The sequence below is a fragment of the Herpailurus yagouaroundi genome, unplaced genomic scaffold (genome assembly GCF_014898765.1).
Source record: "Herpailurus yagouaroundi ecotype Mexico unplaced genomic scaffold, PumYag 208, whole genome shotgun sequence".
In the NCBI taxonomy this organism is placed as follows: Eukaryota; Metazoa; Chordata; class Mammalia; order Carnivora; family Felidae; genus Herpailurus; species Herpailurus yagouaroundi.
In genome coordinates this window covers 10,924,687-10,937,769 of record NW_024412439.1, presented here as the reverse complement: position 1 = coordinate 10,937,769, position 13,083 = coordinate 10,924,687, and the positions used below count along the sequence as shown (strand labels likewise).

The 13,083-nt window shown below is 63.9% G+C and overlaps 1 protein-coding gene across 3 annotated transcripts in view; it reads left to right on the top strand.

Moving 5' to 3' along the window:
- The window catches only part of PELP1 (proline, glutamate and leucine rich protein 1), a 21,478-nt gene extending 8,716 nt beyond the window's left edge, over positions 1-12,762 (top strand). The window contains exons 1-15 of one of the 3 annotated variants that reach the window (XM_040453452.1): positions 3,229-3,622; positions 3,741-3,890; positions 4,058-4,129; positions 7,848-7,907; positions 8,161-8,311; positions 8,459-8,588; positions 8,668-8,755; positions 9,141-9,229; positions 9,321-9,437; positions 9,539-9,686; positions 9,791-9,950; positions 10,550-10,605; positions 10,724-10,930; positions 11,062-12,513; positions 12,614-12,762. In XM_040453452.1, coding sequence (XP_040309386.1) covers positions 3,762-3,890; positions 4,058-4,129; positions 7,848-7,907; positions 8,161-8,311; positions 8,459-8,588; positions 8,668-8,755; positions 9,141-9,229; positions 9,321-9,437; positions 9,539-9,686; positions 9,791-9,950; positions 10,550-10,605; positions 10,724-10,930; positions 11,062-12,513; positions 12,614-12,706 — 2,952 coding nt within the window. In that variant the 5' untranslated portion in view covers positions 3,229-3,622; positions 3,741-3,761 and the 3' untranslated portion in view covers positions 12,707-12,762. Of the gene's footprint in view, positions 1-3,228; positions 3,623-3,740; positions 3,891-4,057; positions 4,130-7,847; positions 7,908-8,160; positions 8,312-8,458; positions 8,589-8,667; positions 8,756-9,140; positions 9,230-9,320; positions 9,438-9,538; positions 9,687-9,790; positions 9,951-10,549; positions 10,606-10,723; positions 10,931-11,061; positions 12,514-12,613 lie in introns of those variants that run through there. The other 2 variants (XM_040453450.1, XM_040453451.1) reach the window with 2 other exon arrangements.
- Positions 12,763-13,083: the final 321 nt, after the last annotated feature.

Here is a 13,083-nt window from a genome sequence, read left to right as displayed (position 1 = left end):
GAGGGGCAGAGAGAGAGGGAGACACAGAATCGGAAACAGGCTCCAGGCTCCGAGCCATCAGCCCAGAGCCCGACGCGGGGCTCGAACTCACGGACCGCGAGATCGTGACCTGGCTGAAGTCGGACGCTTAACCGACTGCGCCACCCAGGCGCCCCAGGATGTTCTTCTTAAATAGACTCAGTTGTGGTCATTCTAATTTTCCCCTGAAACCAAAGCATACTTATATCCATCTTGCTCTTCAAATGTACCGTACTTTGCGGACCCTGTCGTAAATGCACGTGAAAGCTTTCAAATGTCAGCAACTTAAAATTTTTTGTGTTTTTTATTTTTTGAGAGAGAGAGAGAGTGCGCTCATGCACACAAGCTGGGAGGGGCAGAGACAGAGGGAGAGAGAATCCTAAGCAGGCTCTACACTTTAACCATAGAGCCTGATGTGGGGGCTTGAACCCACGAACTGTGAGATCATCACCTGAGCCAAAATCAAGAGTTGGACGCTGAACGACTGAGCCACCCAGGCACCCCAGATCTCAGCTGGTTTTAATTAGCTTCTGAATTTTTAGGGGCGCCTGGGTGGCGCAGTCGGTTAAGCGTCCGACTTCAGCCAGGTCACGATCTCGCGGTCCGTGAGTTCGAGCCCCACGTCGGGCTCTGGGCTGATGGCTCAGAGCCTGGAGCCTGTTTCCGATTCTGTGTCTCCCTCTCTCTCTGCCCCTCCCCCGTTCATGCTCTGTCTCTCTCCCAAAAATAAATAAAACGTTGATAATTAGCTTCTGAATTTTTAAACTACTGAAAACTTTCTCAAATACTTATACGGAGTAGATACCAAAGGCCTTAACGTAATTGTACTTCTGTTTCTTCAGAAGCTCTCTAGATCGTGCTGTTTATCGTTAAGACTTATTTTGAGTGCGTCATTTCAGCATAACTCCTTTGATTTCTCCCTCAACAACATAACCCAAGGGCAGTGTTTTATCCTATCTCGGGCCACCTTTTTAGTTGTATTTTATTAAAACGTATATTTCAATAAAAACTTATTTTTATTATTTTTAAAATTTATCTCACAAGTGAGAGAGAGTGTAAGGTGAGGAGCAGAGAGACAGGGAAAGAAAGGATCCCAAGCAGGCTCTGCTCTGTCAGCACAGAGCCCAACGTGGGACTCGGTCTCACGAACCGTGAGATCATAACCTGAGCGGAGATCAAGAGTTGGGACACTTAACCATCTGAGCCACCCAGGTGCTCCGTTTTATTTTTTTAAGTACGCTTCACGCCCGCAGTGGAGCCCAGCGTGGAACGTGAACTCACGACCCCGAGACCCAGACATGAGCTGAAACCGGGAGTCGGATGCTTCTCTGAGCCACCCAGATGCTCCCCCAGGCAGCCTTTTTTTTTTTTTTTTCCCCAAACTGTGTTATCGAAGTGTGGTTGACCTACAGCGTGGTAGCAGTTTCAGGTGTACCGTATGGCGGTTGGAAAATTCTGTACGTTCTGTGATACAGATGGTAAGTGTTTTAGGCTGTGCAGACCACACATGGGTGTTGTTACATTTTGTTCCCTTTTTTTTGTTTCCTACCCATTTAAAAACGCAAAAGTCGTTTTTAGCTTGTGGGCCTTGCAAAAACAGGCACCAGGCACCCACAGACCATAGAGTCTGGTGACCCAAGAGACTTTGCTTGAATGATTGTTAAGTCGGGGCTCCTGGCCGGCTCAGTCGGTAGAGCATATGACTCAACCTCAGGGTTGTGAGTTCAGGCCCCACGTTGGGCGTGGAGCCTACTTTAAACAAAAATCAAGAACTATACAACGCGTGTGAGATGACGCACGACGGCGGGTGCTGTCAGAAGTGAAGGGCACGGTTCTCTTGAGAAGGCATAACGAGAGTGTGGCCCAGGCTGGGGTGACGTGGGCACCTTTGTGATCAGGGCCAGTAGTTCAGGGAGGGTTTGTCGGAGTGGATTGGACTAGGAAAGGGAGAAAAGAGGAGTTTGGCCCCTCTGAAGGATTCTGAGCAAGCTGCTGTGGCTGGGCGGGGTTGGCGAGGCGCGACTGGGGAGGCAGGCAGGCAGGCGGGCCCAAACCACGTATGGCCTCGTAGGCACGTGAAGGTGTTTGGTGTTTATTCTCACAACGGTGGGAGTTCATGGAAGGTTTTGCGTAGGGGTGAGGAGAAGGAGGTGGTGGTGGCCGTGACGTGATCGGATTTTCATTTGGAAGGGTTGCTTGGGCTGCTGTGTGGAGAAGGGACTAGGAGGGGGCCGGGTCGGAGGCAGGGAGACCACGCAGAAGGGAGATGACGTCAGGGTAGCTGGGACTGGACAAGAGGCCGTAGACACAATGAGAAGTAGATTGAGTGCAAGAGAGGGTCGGAGGCACAGTGGACAGGTCCCGATGGCAGAACCCTTCAGGGGAGGACGTGTCCGGGACGACTCCCGGATTTCAGGGCACGGGACGGGGGGGGGGGGGGGGGCGGCGGGGGCAGCCAGGCTCGTAGGGGACGGGTGGAAGCACCGGGCTCATGGCCTTGGCCATCCTCTTGGTCAGAAGCCCTCTTGGCAAGCGTACCCCTGATCTCAGAGCGTGACCCCGGGGGTTCAGCAGGTGCGGGCTTTCGTTGGTGCGTCTTACGAAGGGGAAGAGCCCCCTTCAGCAGTGGGTGGCAGCTGAAGCTGGGGGGGGGGGCGGGTGCGAGCGCCCTGGAGTGCCGACCCGCACGGGATTCGGAGGCGCACCACACGTAGCGGTCAGGTGGGGGAGGCTGAGCTCACGGGGACACCCGGACTGCGGGTGGTGTGGAAATGGGGAAGGTGTTTACGCCCCTCCGAGGTGGAGGGAGGCGAGGACGAGTACTGGTTTCCAATCTGGCAGCTTGGGTTATGAGGCCCGGGAAGTGCTTCTGGCCGAGCGGGGGACTCTGAGGCCGGGTTGACCCGGGGGTGGGGAAAGCGAGTGGGGAGATGGAATGAAGTCGGGAAGCCGGACAGTCCTTTCAAGATGGAGGGGAAGTGGGCAGAGCCAGGAGGGGCTCGGAGAAGGGTGTTCCGGTGGGGGCACCCGCGTGCCGCTAAGCGTCCGTGGGAGTCCTTCGGGGGGACTGGCTGGAGATCAGGCCTGGGGCCGGGCGATGGTGTCAGGTTCTGAGAAGAGGGGACTGGTCCTCGCACGGGAGTCGCGGCGGCGGGAAGCCGGGGGCATCCCCGTGGCTGGGCTTCCGTGTCCTCTGTGACTGTGGCCCTCACTTTCCCACTAAGCGTTCTTACTGCTTCGGTTGCCGGGGGCCTCTGGCCTGGCGGGAGAGAGGTGCTTCCTGCTCCTTCTGGGAAGCCCTTCTAGATCCAGACGGCGTTTTCCTCCGTGAGTCCAGGGTGGGTCTGAGCCGGGCAGGAGCCAGCGTGGCGACACGGGGCGGTGTTATTACGGCTGAAGCTTCGGTGCGAAGCGCTCCTCTCCGTTCCTAGCAGGGACGCGCAGCACGGGAGGATCTGAGACTTCCGTCAGTGGGCTCTGGAAGGCGCGTTCCCAGATTTCGGGGCCCCCAGACGCCCGTGATGCTGACATGTAGACACGCGTCCTTTCTGTGGACCAAGGCGCTGCCTTGGGGTGCCCCGTGTCGCCAGCGCGCCTTTCCCTGGCGGGTTTGCTGCCGGTGGTGACCTTCCCCGTGGGGTTTCCCAGAAGCCCCGTGTCGCGCCGCCTCCTCTCCGCGACCGCAGAGGTGAGGTTGGGAGCACGGGTGTCGCTGCTTTCAGTCCCAGGACCCGCCCCCGACGATGGAGCTGGCCGTGGCCGTCCTGAGGGACCTACTCCGGTACGCGGCCCAGCTGCCCACGCTCTTCCGGGACATCTCCACGAACCACCTGCCCGGCCTCCTCACCTCCCTGCTGGGCCTCAGGCCAGAGGTGAGAGCCCTCACAGCGCTTACCCTCCGTGGAGCTAGAGCCGGGGGTGGGGGTGGGGGGGGCCGGGGGGAGGGGGGGGGGGGGCGGGGGAGGGGGGGCGTGCAGGTGGGGTGTGGGTGGGTGCGTTGGGCTCTCCGGCCCGGCCTCACTTTCTGTTCTGCCCACAGTGTGAGCTCTCCGCAATGGAGGGGATGAAGGCTTGCATGACCTACTTTCCTCGGGCTTGTGGGTCTCTCAAGGTAAGTGATCGTGCGCAGCGCGGTGGCTGTCTCACCGCAGACCGTTGGGTCGCGTCGGGTCGCGTCGGGTCGCGTCGCGGAGTGTTCTGAGCAGCTGTGACCATGCCGCCTCCTAGTCTTAAATGCTCTCTCATCGCGTCCTCACGGCTGAAGGAATGAAGTATAACTTCCCTGAGGTCGAGAAAGCTCGGAACCTGTGTCTATGGCCGGAGTCTAGGCTGTTAACCCTGACTCGGCCCTTCTGCCCTCCTCCCCTCCCTGCCTTCCTGCCCTCCCGCCGTCCTCTGTTCCTGAAGCTCACGTAATCTCCTCCAGGAAGCCTTCCTGACTTCTCACTTCCCCGTATCAACTTGTATTCCTGACTAAGCTCTCTGTCCCTTCCCCACCCTTTCCCCCAAGCTGTCATGACCCGTGCAAGGCGGCTGTTCGACGAAGCCTTTCTAGGTCACGTGGGCAGGGTATCAGTGGGTCAGGGAGAGAAGTGCAGTTTGACTGTCCAGGAGGCACAGTAACAGCACGTGTCAGAGCAGTCCGTTAAAGAGTGCCGCGTAACCGGCTCGTGGCCTCGGATGCCAGCCTCGTACCCGAGAGCGAACGGGTGGCCCGCTGGTTGTGGTTTTTCTTCCCTCGTCATGCTCCGCGCTGCTCGGCAGACCGTCGGGCGTCCCGCCACTCAGAGGGACGCGCGGAGCTGTAGGGAACTGGAATGCGTGGCAGATTGGTGGCTCCTTGTGCGCTCAGCGGTGTGGTTGCCCGTCGGCCACCGTCGTTACCAGTTAGGGGAGTTTGCCGTTAGGGGGTCTTACGTTGAAAGTAAGATCCCCTGGTTCTGCGACCGAGTCGAGAAAGTAAAGGAAAGCGAGAGAACTGATGGCAGCACCCGCCGAGTGCGGCCACGGGGCCGACACCCTGTCACGGCGGTGGTCCCCGGGGGGGGGGGGGGGGGTTGGTGTCCGTGGGTGAGACAGACGAGGACGCGGGCCCGGAGCGGTTTCCCCGACCTACCCGTCAGGTCTGCAAGCCTCGTAGCTCTGAAGCCAGGGCGGGTGCCACGTCGGTCGGCCCTTCGAGCCCGTGCTTTTCCCGCAGGAGAGACCCCAGAAGCTCTTAAGAATGCAGCCTGGATGGGCCAATAGGCTTCCACGGGGAAGCCGCACGGATGCCGGCTCCGGTCGGCTGTCTCGGCTGGGGGAGGGAGGGCCACGCGGAGCCCTGGGGGCGGACGTGCCGTGGGCCGGGAGCGTGTCCGCCGAGCCTTTAGCACTGGTTCCTCGAGCTGTTTCTCAGTGGCACGGGGTCAGGTCCTCATCAGTCTGGGTTTTCACAGGCTACCCTGATGGCAGGTGACGGGATCTCTGGGTAGTCAGGGCAAGATTTTGTCAAGAAGGCCTTTGGAGCAACTGCTAGATTTTTCTAAAGTCGAGTTGGGTTGTTTTTATAAAATTCAGCCTAAGTTGTGCTAAGTTCAGTAAAAACTGCCTTCCTTCCGGAGCGCTCTGTAAATTAGCGTCTGGAACCACGCAGGCCGTGTGTTTGTCCCCGAGCCCCCACCGGTCAGGGCGGGTGTCCGTTCTGGTGCGGCTCCTGAGGGCCCGCGTCCTCCCGCCCCCGCCCTCACCTGTGCCCCGAGGCGGGAGCTGGGGTGTCGCCGCCTGCTGGACTCCCGCAGTCGGGGGGCTGGATGCCAGGGGATCCTGCGTGGGTGCCTCTGATCTCCCTGTGAGAGGACAATCATCCACGCTAATCCCCAGCCTTGGGGACACGTTCTGGCCTGCGTTTTGAGTGTCTTCCCAAAGGTCACAGCAGGACTTCCAGATGTTCCGGGCCCTGTGTCCCTGCCTCGGCTCGCTGAGAACACAGTGTCATCTGGAGAGCGTCCCCCTGTGGACGCCACGTTTCAGACAAGAATCTGTGAGAGGCTCCAGGGCGGCTTGTACTTGGGAAACCGATAAGTGCTGTTTGGAGTGTCCGTCTGCCCCCTGGCTCATCCCAGGGCAGTGGCGGCGTCCGAGTCCGGGATGACCCCTCCCAGATGACGGGCCTCCCGAGTCTGTGAGGTCAGCCCCGCGGAGGCTCTCCTCCCCCCGCCGAATGGGCGAGTAGTTCCTCGGGATGAGCCGGAACAGTAAGCCCCTGGAGAGGCTCCCGCCCTTCGCGTGGGTGCGTGCGTGCGCTCTCCGAGTGAGACGTCGCTGTGGTTGGCCTGCTGGGTCATCTGGGGTAGCCTCCTGCTCAGAGCCGCGTCCCTGAGCTGTGCTCCGTCGCGATCGCATACGCAGACTTGTGTTGGCCTCGGCCCAGCTCTTTTGCACCAGCGTCTCGGGGAAGGTGACCAGAAGGGCAGGGCGCCACCGCACCTGGGCCTCTGGCCGCTCTCCAGGAAATGTCCTCCTTGGGGGGCCGGGGAGTCCAGACCCCCGCGGGCGGTTCCCGTCTTCCGTGAAGTGTTCCGAACCTCTCCACACCACACCAGCCGTGAGAGCGCTGTCCCTGTCCCGGTGGGACCGGTCCGCGAGAACTGCGCTTGCCACGGGGCAGGTGGGAGGGAGCCGTCTGCTTGGTTTCGGAACCACATGCTCCGCTTCCACCCGCTTCCATCCCGAGGCCCTGCCGAGGGCCCGGCGCCACAGCCGCTCTTTTCTCCTGCAAGTTCACCCTTGTGTGTGTGGGGCCCCGCCCCCACAGGACCCCCCGGCCTGGGGTGGAGGCCGCGTCTGCTCCTGACGTGTGTCCCCAGGTGGATCCCCTTCCTGCCCCCTTCCCGCCCCTTCCCAGCCCCTGCCCCTGCTGATGCCTCGTGTCCTCCTGACTCTGCCCCTGCAGGTGGGGTCCGTCCCCTCTTTCTGTGTCCTCACGTCAGTGTCCTTGCGCTCATTTGTGCCAGTGTTTTCACAGCCATAAAACACGTGGAAGTGCGAGGGAGACCGATTCTGACCGAAATGGGTGTTTTAAAAAATTGTGGTGGAGCAGCGTGTAGTTCGCCGTTAATGCATCAGATCACAGGACCTAATAGCTGCTGACGTTTCAGATTAGCGGAGCGATGTTTCAGGACGCCTGTAAATATAACGTGCTTTGAAAACAAGCGGTTTCTGCCGGTGGCCGTCAGGGGCACTGCCGACGGCACCGTGGCTTTTTGTCTCCGTTTATAACGGAAAGAAACCCTGCGTTTCACTTACGGGTTAGTGAAGATGATAAAGATGGTTCTTTCCCTGCCACGTTCCCAGGCCCCAATTCTGGCCCCAGAGAGCTTGTGGCCCCCCCAGTGAGGCCTCGTGTGGGCGCTGTGACACCGCAGCCCAGGGCGGGGACCTGGCCCTGCCATACTGCCTTCTCCTCTTGCCTGACCCTGCCCTGCCCTCGCCCTGCCCTCGCCCCTCCGCACCTCGGCTTGGGGCCACACTTCCCTGCGTGCACCTGTCGCCGTGTCTCAGCCGCAGGGGTGGGAGTGTGGTGGTTGCCGCTTTTTCAGGACTGCGTCCTTTTGGCCTGAGGGAGAGGACCCTCATTTTGCAGAAATCAATGGGAGGGAGCCCAGTGTCTGTGGGGCCAAACGGGAGGCAGGCTGAGGGTGAGGGCTGACGTTCGGGATGTCTTTGGACCCCGGAGCGGGTGCGCTCCAGGCACGGAGCCCGTTAGCCTGCCTTGCGTCCTGGGTCTGCAGGACGGAAGGGCCTGGGCGCTGGCTCACCAGCCTCTTCCTCTCTGTCCCCTGACCCAGGGCAAGCTGGCCTCATTCTTCTTGTCTCGCGTGGATGCTTTGAGCCCTCAGCTCCAGCAGGTAAAGGGAAAGGGGGGGGGGTGGAGACTCTGGGGGCCTGAGCTGGAGCTTTCTTCTCTCTTCCTTGGCTTTTCTTGCTGTCACTGCCATTGGACTGTGACGTCACCTCCCCACCCCATCTGTGTTCCGCCCCACCGTCCCTTCCTGTTCCCCTCCGAGCTCTCTTTCTCGGCCCATTGGGGCGGGGGGTCGGGGGTGGCCCTGGCGCTGGGCCGCATTCCCGTCTGCCTGCTTTCTGACGTTTCTTCCGCAGTTGGCCTGTGAGTGCTACGCCAGGCTGCCCTCGCTGGGGGCCGGCTTTTCCCAGGGCCTGAAGCACACGGAGAGCTGGGAACAGGAACTGCACAGCCTGCTGGCCTCCCTGCACGGCCTGCTGGGGGCCCTGTACGAGGGAGCGGACACGGGTAGGGGCTGCCGCAGGAGGGGCCCGGGAGGAGCGCCTGGCGGTGTGGGGTGGTGCGGCTCAGCACGTGGGGGTCACCTCCCGTGAGAGACAGGGACGGGGACGGAAGAGGGACGTCGGGGTGCGAAGTGCCGATGTTTCCGCACAGCCCCCGTGCAGTGTGAGGGCCCCGGGCTGGATGTGCTGCTCGCGCCCTCGGAAGACGGTGACGCCCACACCCTCCTCCGGCTTCGGCACAGGTTTTCGGGCCTGGCACGCTGCCTGGGGCTCCTGCTCAGGTGTGTGAGTGAGGGCGGGGGGGAGGGGGTCCCGTTGGGGAGCTCGTGCTGAGGGTGTCCCTGCTCTCGTTCCCATCAGCTCTGAGTTTGGGGCTCCCGTGTCCGTCCCCGTGCAGGAGATCCTGGACATCATCTGCCGGACCCTCAGCATCAGTGCCAAGAACATCGTAAGTGGACCTCGTGCTCTGTCCGCGGCCCTTCCTCGGGACCGGGGCGACTGGGAGAACCGTGCAGGAGGCGAAGCCCCCAAATCGGGCCCTCCCTGAGGCTGTGCCGGCCAGCGCCTTCCTCTTGTCCAGACGCCACCGCTCCCCGGGCTTCTCGTGACACGCGTGCACATCCCAGTGGGTTCGCTCCCCCGTCCAGGAATGCCTCTGGCACACGCTGCCCTAGGGGACGGCGAACCCGGGGTCAGCCGGGCCTCCCCTTCTCTCTCCGGGGTCTGTCTCCGGGGACGGGTTCGTGGCGCGGGGCGGGCTCCTCCCTGTGTGCACACGTGTGCGGTCCCCCTTCCCTCCCGCACGCGCCTTCCCTCTGCCGTGCGTCCTGCAGAGCTTGCTTGGGGACGGTCCCCTGCGTCTTCTGCTCCTGCCTTCCATCCACCTGGACGCCCTGGACCTGCTCTCCGCGCTCATCCTCGCGTGAGTGGGACGGGGCGGCGTGTCATGAAGGGGTGGGGTGTCGTGAAGGGGCGGGGCCAGAACGGGGTCCCTGTTCTGTCTTCACCCCCAGGTGCGGAAGCCGCCTCCTGCGCTTCGGGGCCCTGATCAGCCGCCTGCTTCCCCAGGTCCTCAATGCCTGGAACCTCGGCAGGGATGCCCTCCCTCCGGGCCAGGAGAGGCCTTACAGGTGAGCGGCGAAGGAGGGGTAGAGAGGGGAGGGTGGGCCGGGAGCCCCGAGGGGACCCGGCCGGCGGCCCCCTGACAGGCTTCTCTCCGCTCGCCCCTCAGTGCCGTGCGGACCAAGGTGTATGCCGTGTTAGATCTGTGGGTGCAGGTGTGCGGGGCCTCGGCGGGAGTGCTGCAGGGGGGCGCCTCGGGGGAGGCCCTGCTCTCCCACATGCTCAGTGACATCTCCCCGCCCGCCGATGCTCTCAAGGTGAGCGAGGCCCGGGCTCCTGGCCGGGGACCGTCCCCCGCGCCCCTGCTCCCTAATCTCTGTGTCTGCCCACGTGTGTGACTCCCGCTTCCCTCCTCCGCCAGCTGCGCAGCCCCCGGGGGAGCCCTGATGGGGGACTGCAGTCCGGGAAGCCCAGCGCCCCCAAGAAGCTGAAGCTGGATATGGGGGAGGCCACGGCCCCGCCCGGGCACCGGAAGGGGGACAGCAACGCCAACAGCGACGTGTGCGCGGCCGCGCTGAGAGGTGGGTGAGGCCGTGCCCGGCAGCCCGGGGCCGTTGTTGAAGCGGTGCCCGTGAGGCCCAGGGCCGGCCCGGGGCTGCGGACGCCTGGGCTCCTGCGTCACATGGGGCTCCGGGCTCTTCCTGCTCCCGCAGGGTCCCTGCTACCTGCCCCGTGCGGCTGCAGCACAGGGTGGGGGGGGTCCCTGCCCCGCGGAGCTTGCGCCCCCCCCCCCCCCCCCCACTCACCACCCCCAGCAGGCTGCTCAGCGGGGCTTCCTGCTTTCGTAGTCACTGATCGGGAAGCAGGAGCATAGTTGGTACCGTGTGGTTCGAGGGTGACTTTCCTTTGGGTCTTGTGTGTCCCCCGGCCCGCCACCTGCCGCGTGGAGAGGAAGGTCTCCCTCCCCGCGTCTGTGAGTGCGTCTGTGCGTGCGTGCGCAGTGCGCTTCCTCACCCGCCCGTGCTGCCCGCGGCCCTGGGCGCCGGAGGCACTCCTCTGACCCCCGGTGTGCTGTCGAGAAGCCCAGCGACTCGACCGAACCAGTCAGGGCCGGGGCCGCTGTCCGGCTCGGGCTGCGGAAGCCCCGCTGGCCCGCCTGAGACGCCCTCTCCTCCCCCAGGCCTCAGTCGGACCGTCCTCATGTGCGGGCCTCTCATCAAGGAGGAGACTCACAGGGTCAGTGGAGACGGGCGCTGCCGTGCGCGGGGGCTGCCCCCCGAGGTGGGGCGTGCAGACCCGGACAAGGCTCGGGTGGGCTTGGCGACGTCTCGAGGTGCGCTCGTGTCCTTTTCAGAGACTGCACGACCTGGTGCTCCCCCTGGTCATGGGGGTCCAGCAGGGCGAGGTCCTGGGCAGCTCCCCCTATACCAGCTCCCGCTGCCGCCGGGAGCTGTACCGCCTGCTGCTGGCCCTGCTGCTGGCGCCGTCTCCCCGCTGCCCGCCTCCCCTCGCCTGTGCCCTGCAAGCCTTCTCGCTGGGCCAGAGAGAGGACAGCCTGGAGGTAACTGCCCACCTGAGCCCACCCCTGTGCTGTCGGGAGTGTCCTGTTCCTGACGCCACGGGCCCGCCCTCTCTGGGGCCGTGAACCCCTGTCCTGTCCCTGATGCCACGCCTGCCTCCGTCTTTCCTCAGGTCTCGTCCTTCTGCTCAGAAGCACTGGTGACCTGTGCTGCTCTGACCCACCCCCGCGGTCCCCCCCGGCCGTCCATGGGCCCGGCCTGTCCCGCGCCTGCCCCGGCTCCCCCTCCCGAGGCCCCGTCTCCATTCAGGGCCCCACCCTTCCACCCCCCGGGCCCCATGCCCTCCGTGGGTCCCATGCCCTCCGTGGGCCCCATGCCCTCCGTGGGCCCCATGCCCCCGGCGGGCCCCATGCCCCCCACACGCCCCGGGCCTCCAGCCACAGCCAACCACTTAGGCCTGTCTGTCCCCGGCCTGGTGTCTGTACCCCCCCGGCTCCTGCCTGGCCCTGAGAACCACCGGGCAGGCTCAAACGACGACCCCGTCCTTGCCCCTAGTGGCACCCCTCCACCGGCCGTGCCCCCAGATGAAACTTTCGGGGGCCGAGTGCCAAGACCAGCCTTTGTTCACTATGATAAGGAGGAGGCCTCCGACGTGGAGATCTCCCTGGAGAGCGACTCCGACGACAGCGTGGTGATCGTGCCTGAGGGGCTGCCGCCCCTGCCGCCCCCACCCCCCACGGGGACCACGCCCCCCCCTGCAGCTCCAGCCGGGCCACCGACAGCCTCCCCTCCCGTGCCGGCCAAGGAGGAGCCTGAAGAGCTTCCCGCGGCCCCGGGGCCTCTCCCACCCCCACCGCCACCCCCCGTGCCGGGCCCCGTGGCGCTGCCGCCACCCCAGCTGGTCCCCGAAGGGCCGCCTGGTGGCGGAGGACCCCCCGCGCTGGAAGAAGACTTGACAGTAATTAATATCAACAGCAGCGATGAGGAGGAGGAGGAGGAGGAGGAGGAAGAGGAAGAGGAGGAGGAAGAAGAGGAGGAGGAGGAGGATTTCGAGGAGGAAGAGGAGGAGGAAGAGGAGTATTTTGAGGAGGAAGAAGAGGAGGAAGAGGAGTTTGAAGAGGAGTTTGAGGAAGAGGAAGGTGAGCTGGAGGAAGAAGAGGAGGAGGAGGACGAGGAGGAGGAGGACGAGTTGGAGGAGCTGGAAGAGGTGGAGTTTGGCCCGGCAGGCGGCCCGGCCGAAGAAGGGGGCCCTCCGCCCCCCAGCCCGGCCCCTGCCCTGCCCCCTGCCCAGCCCCCTGAGGCCCCGCCCGAGCCCGGAGTGGAGCCCGGGCTGCTGCTGGAGGTGGAGGAGCCCGGGCCCGAGGACGAGCCGGGGGCCGAGGCCGCCCCCACCCTGGCCCCCGAGGTGCTCCCCTCCCAGGGTGAGGGGCAGAGGGAAACGGGGAGCCCCCCGGCCGGGCCACCGCCCCAGGAGCTGGTGGAGGAGGAGCCCTCGGCTCCCCCGCCCCTGCTGGAAGAGGGGACTGAGAACGGGGGTGACAAGGTGCCACCCCCACCGGAGACGCCTGCGGCCGAAGAAATGGAGGCGGCGGCAGAGGCCGAGACGGCGGCCCTGCAGGAGAAGGTGAGGCGGGCGGGCGGGGGGCTGCGGGTGCCCTGGCGACCTCGGCCGCCCCGCTCTTCCCCGTGTGACCGCTTCTAATTGCGTGTCTTTGCCCCGAAAGGAGCAGGATGACACGGCTGCCATGCTGGCTGACTTCATCGATTGTCCCCCTGATGACGAGAAGCCCCCAGCGGCCCCCGAGCCTGAGTCCTAGTCTTCCCCTGCGCCCCCCACTCCTGTTTCCAATAAAGTTGTGTCTTTGGCTATCGACTGCTGCTGCTTTTGCCTTTTACACCACCGTGTCCCCGTCCAGAAGCCCCGCCGTCCACCGGGCTCCGCAGGGGTGCCCGTAGTGCTCCCCACGTGTCTGCACAGCCGTCCTGTGGTCTCTGTTGTCCAGAAGAGGAGCCGCTGACCGAGAGGGCGATGGACTGTCCTCTTGCTCAACGGGGCCGGGCCGGGGTTTTCTGTGATCTGCCCCGCACTCTTGCTGCTGCTGCGCCCGGAGCCGGGCTGTCCGTGTGGGTGAGACCGGGAGGGGTGAGAGGACCCGGCCTTGCTTGTCCGTGTGTGGCCGTCCTACGTGTCCTC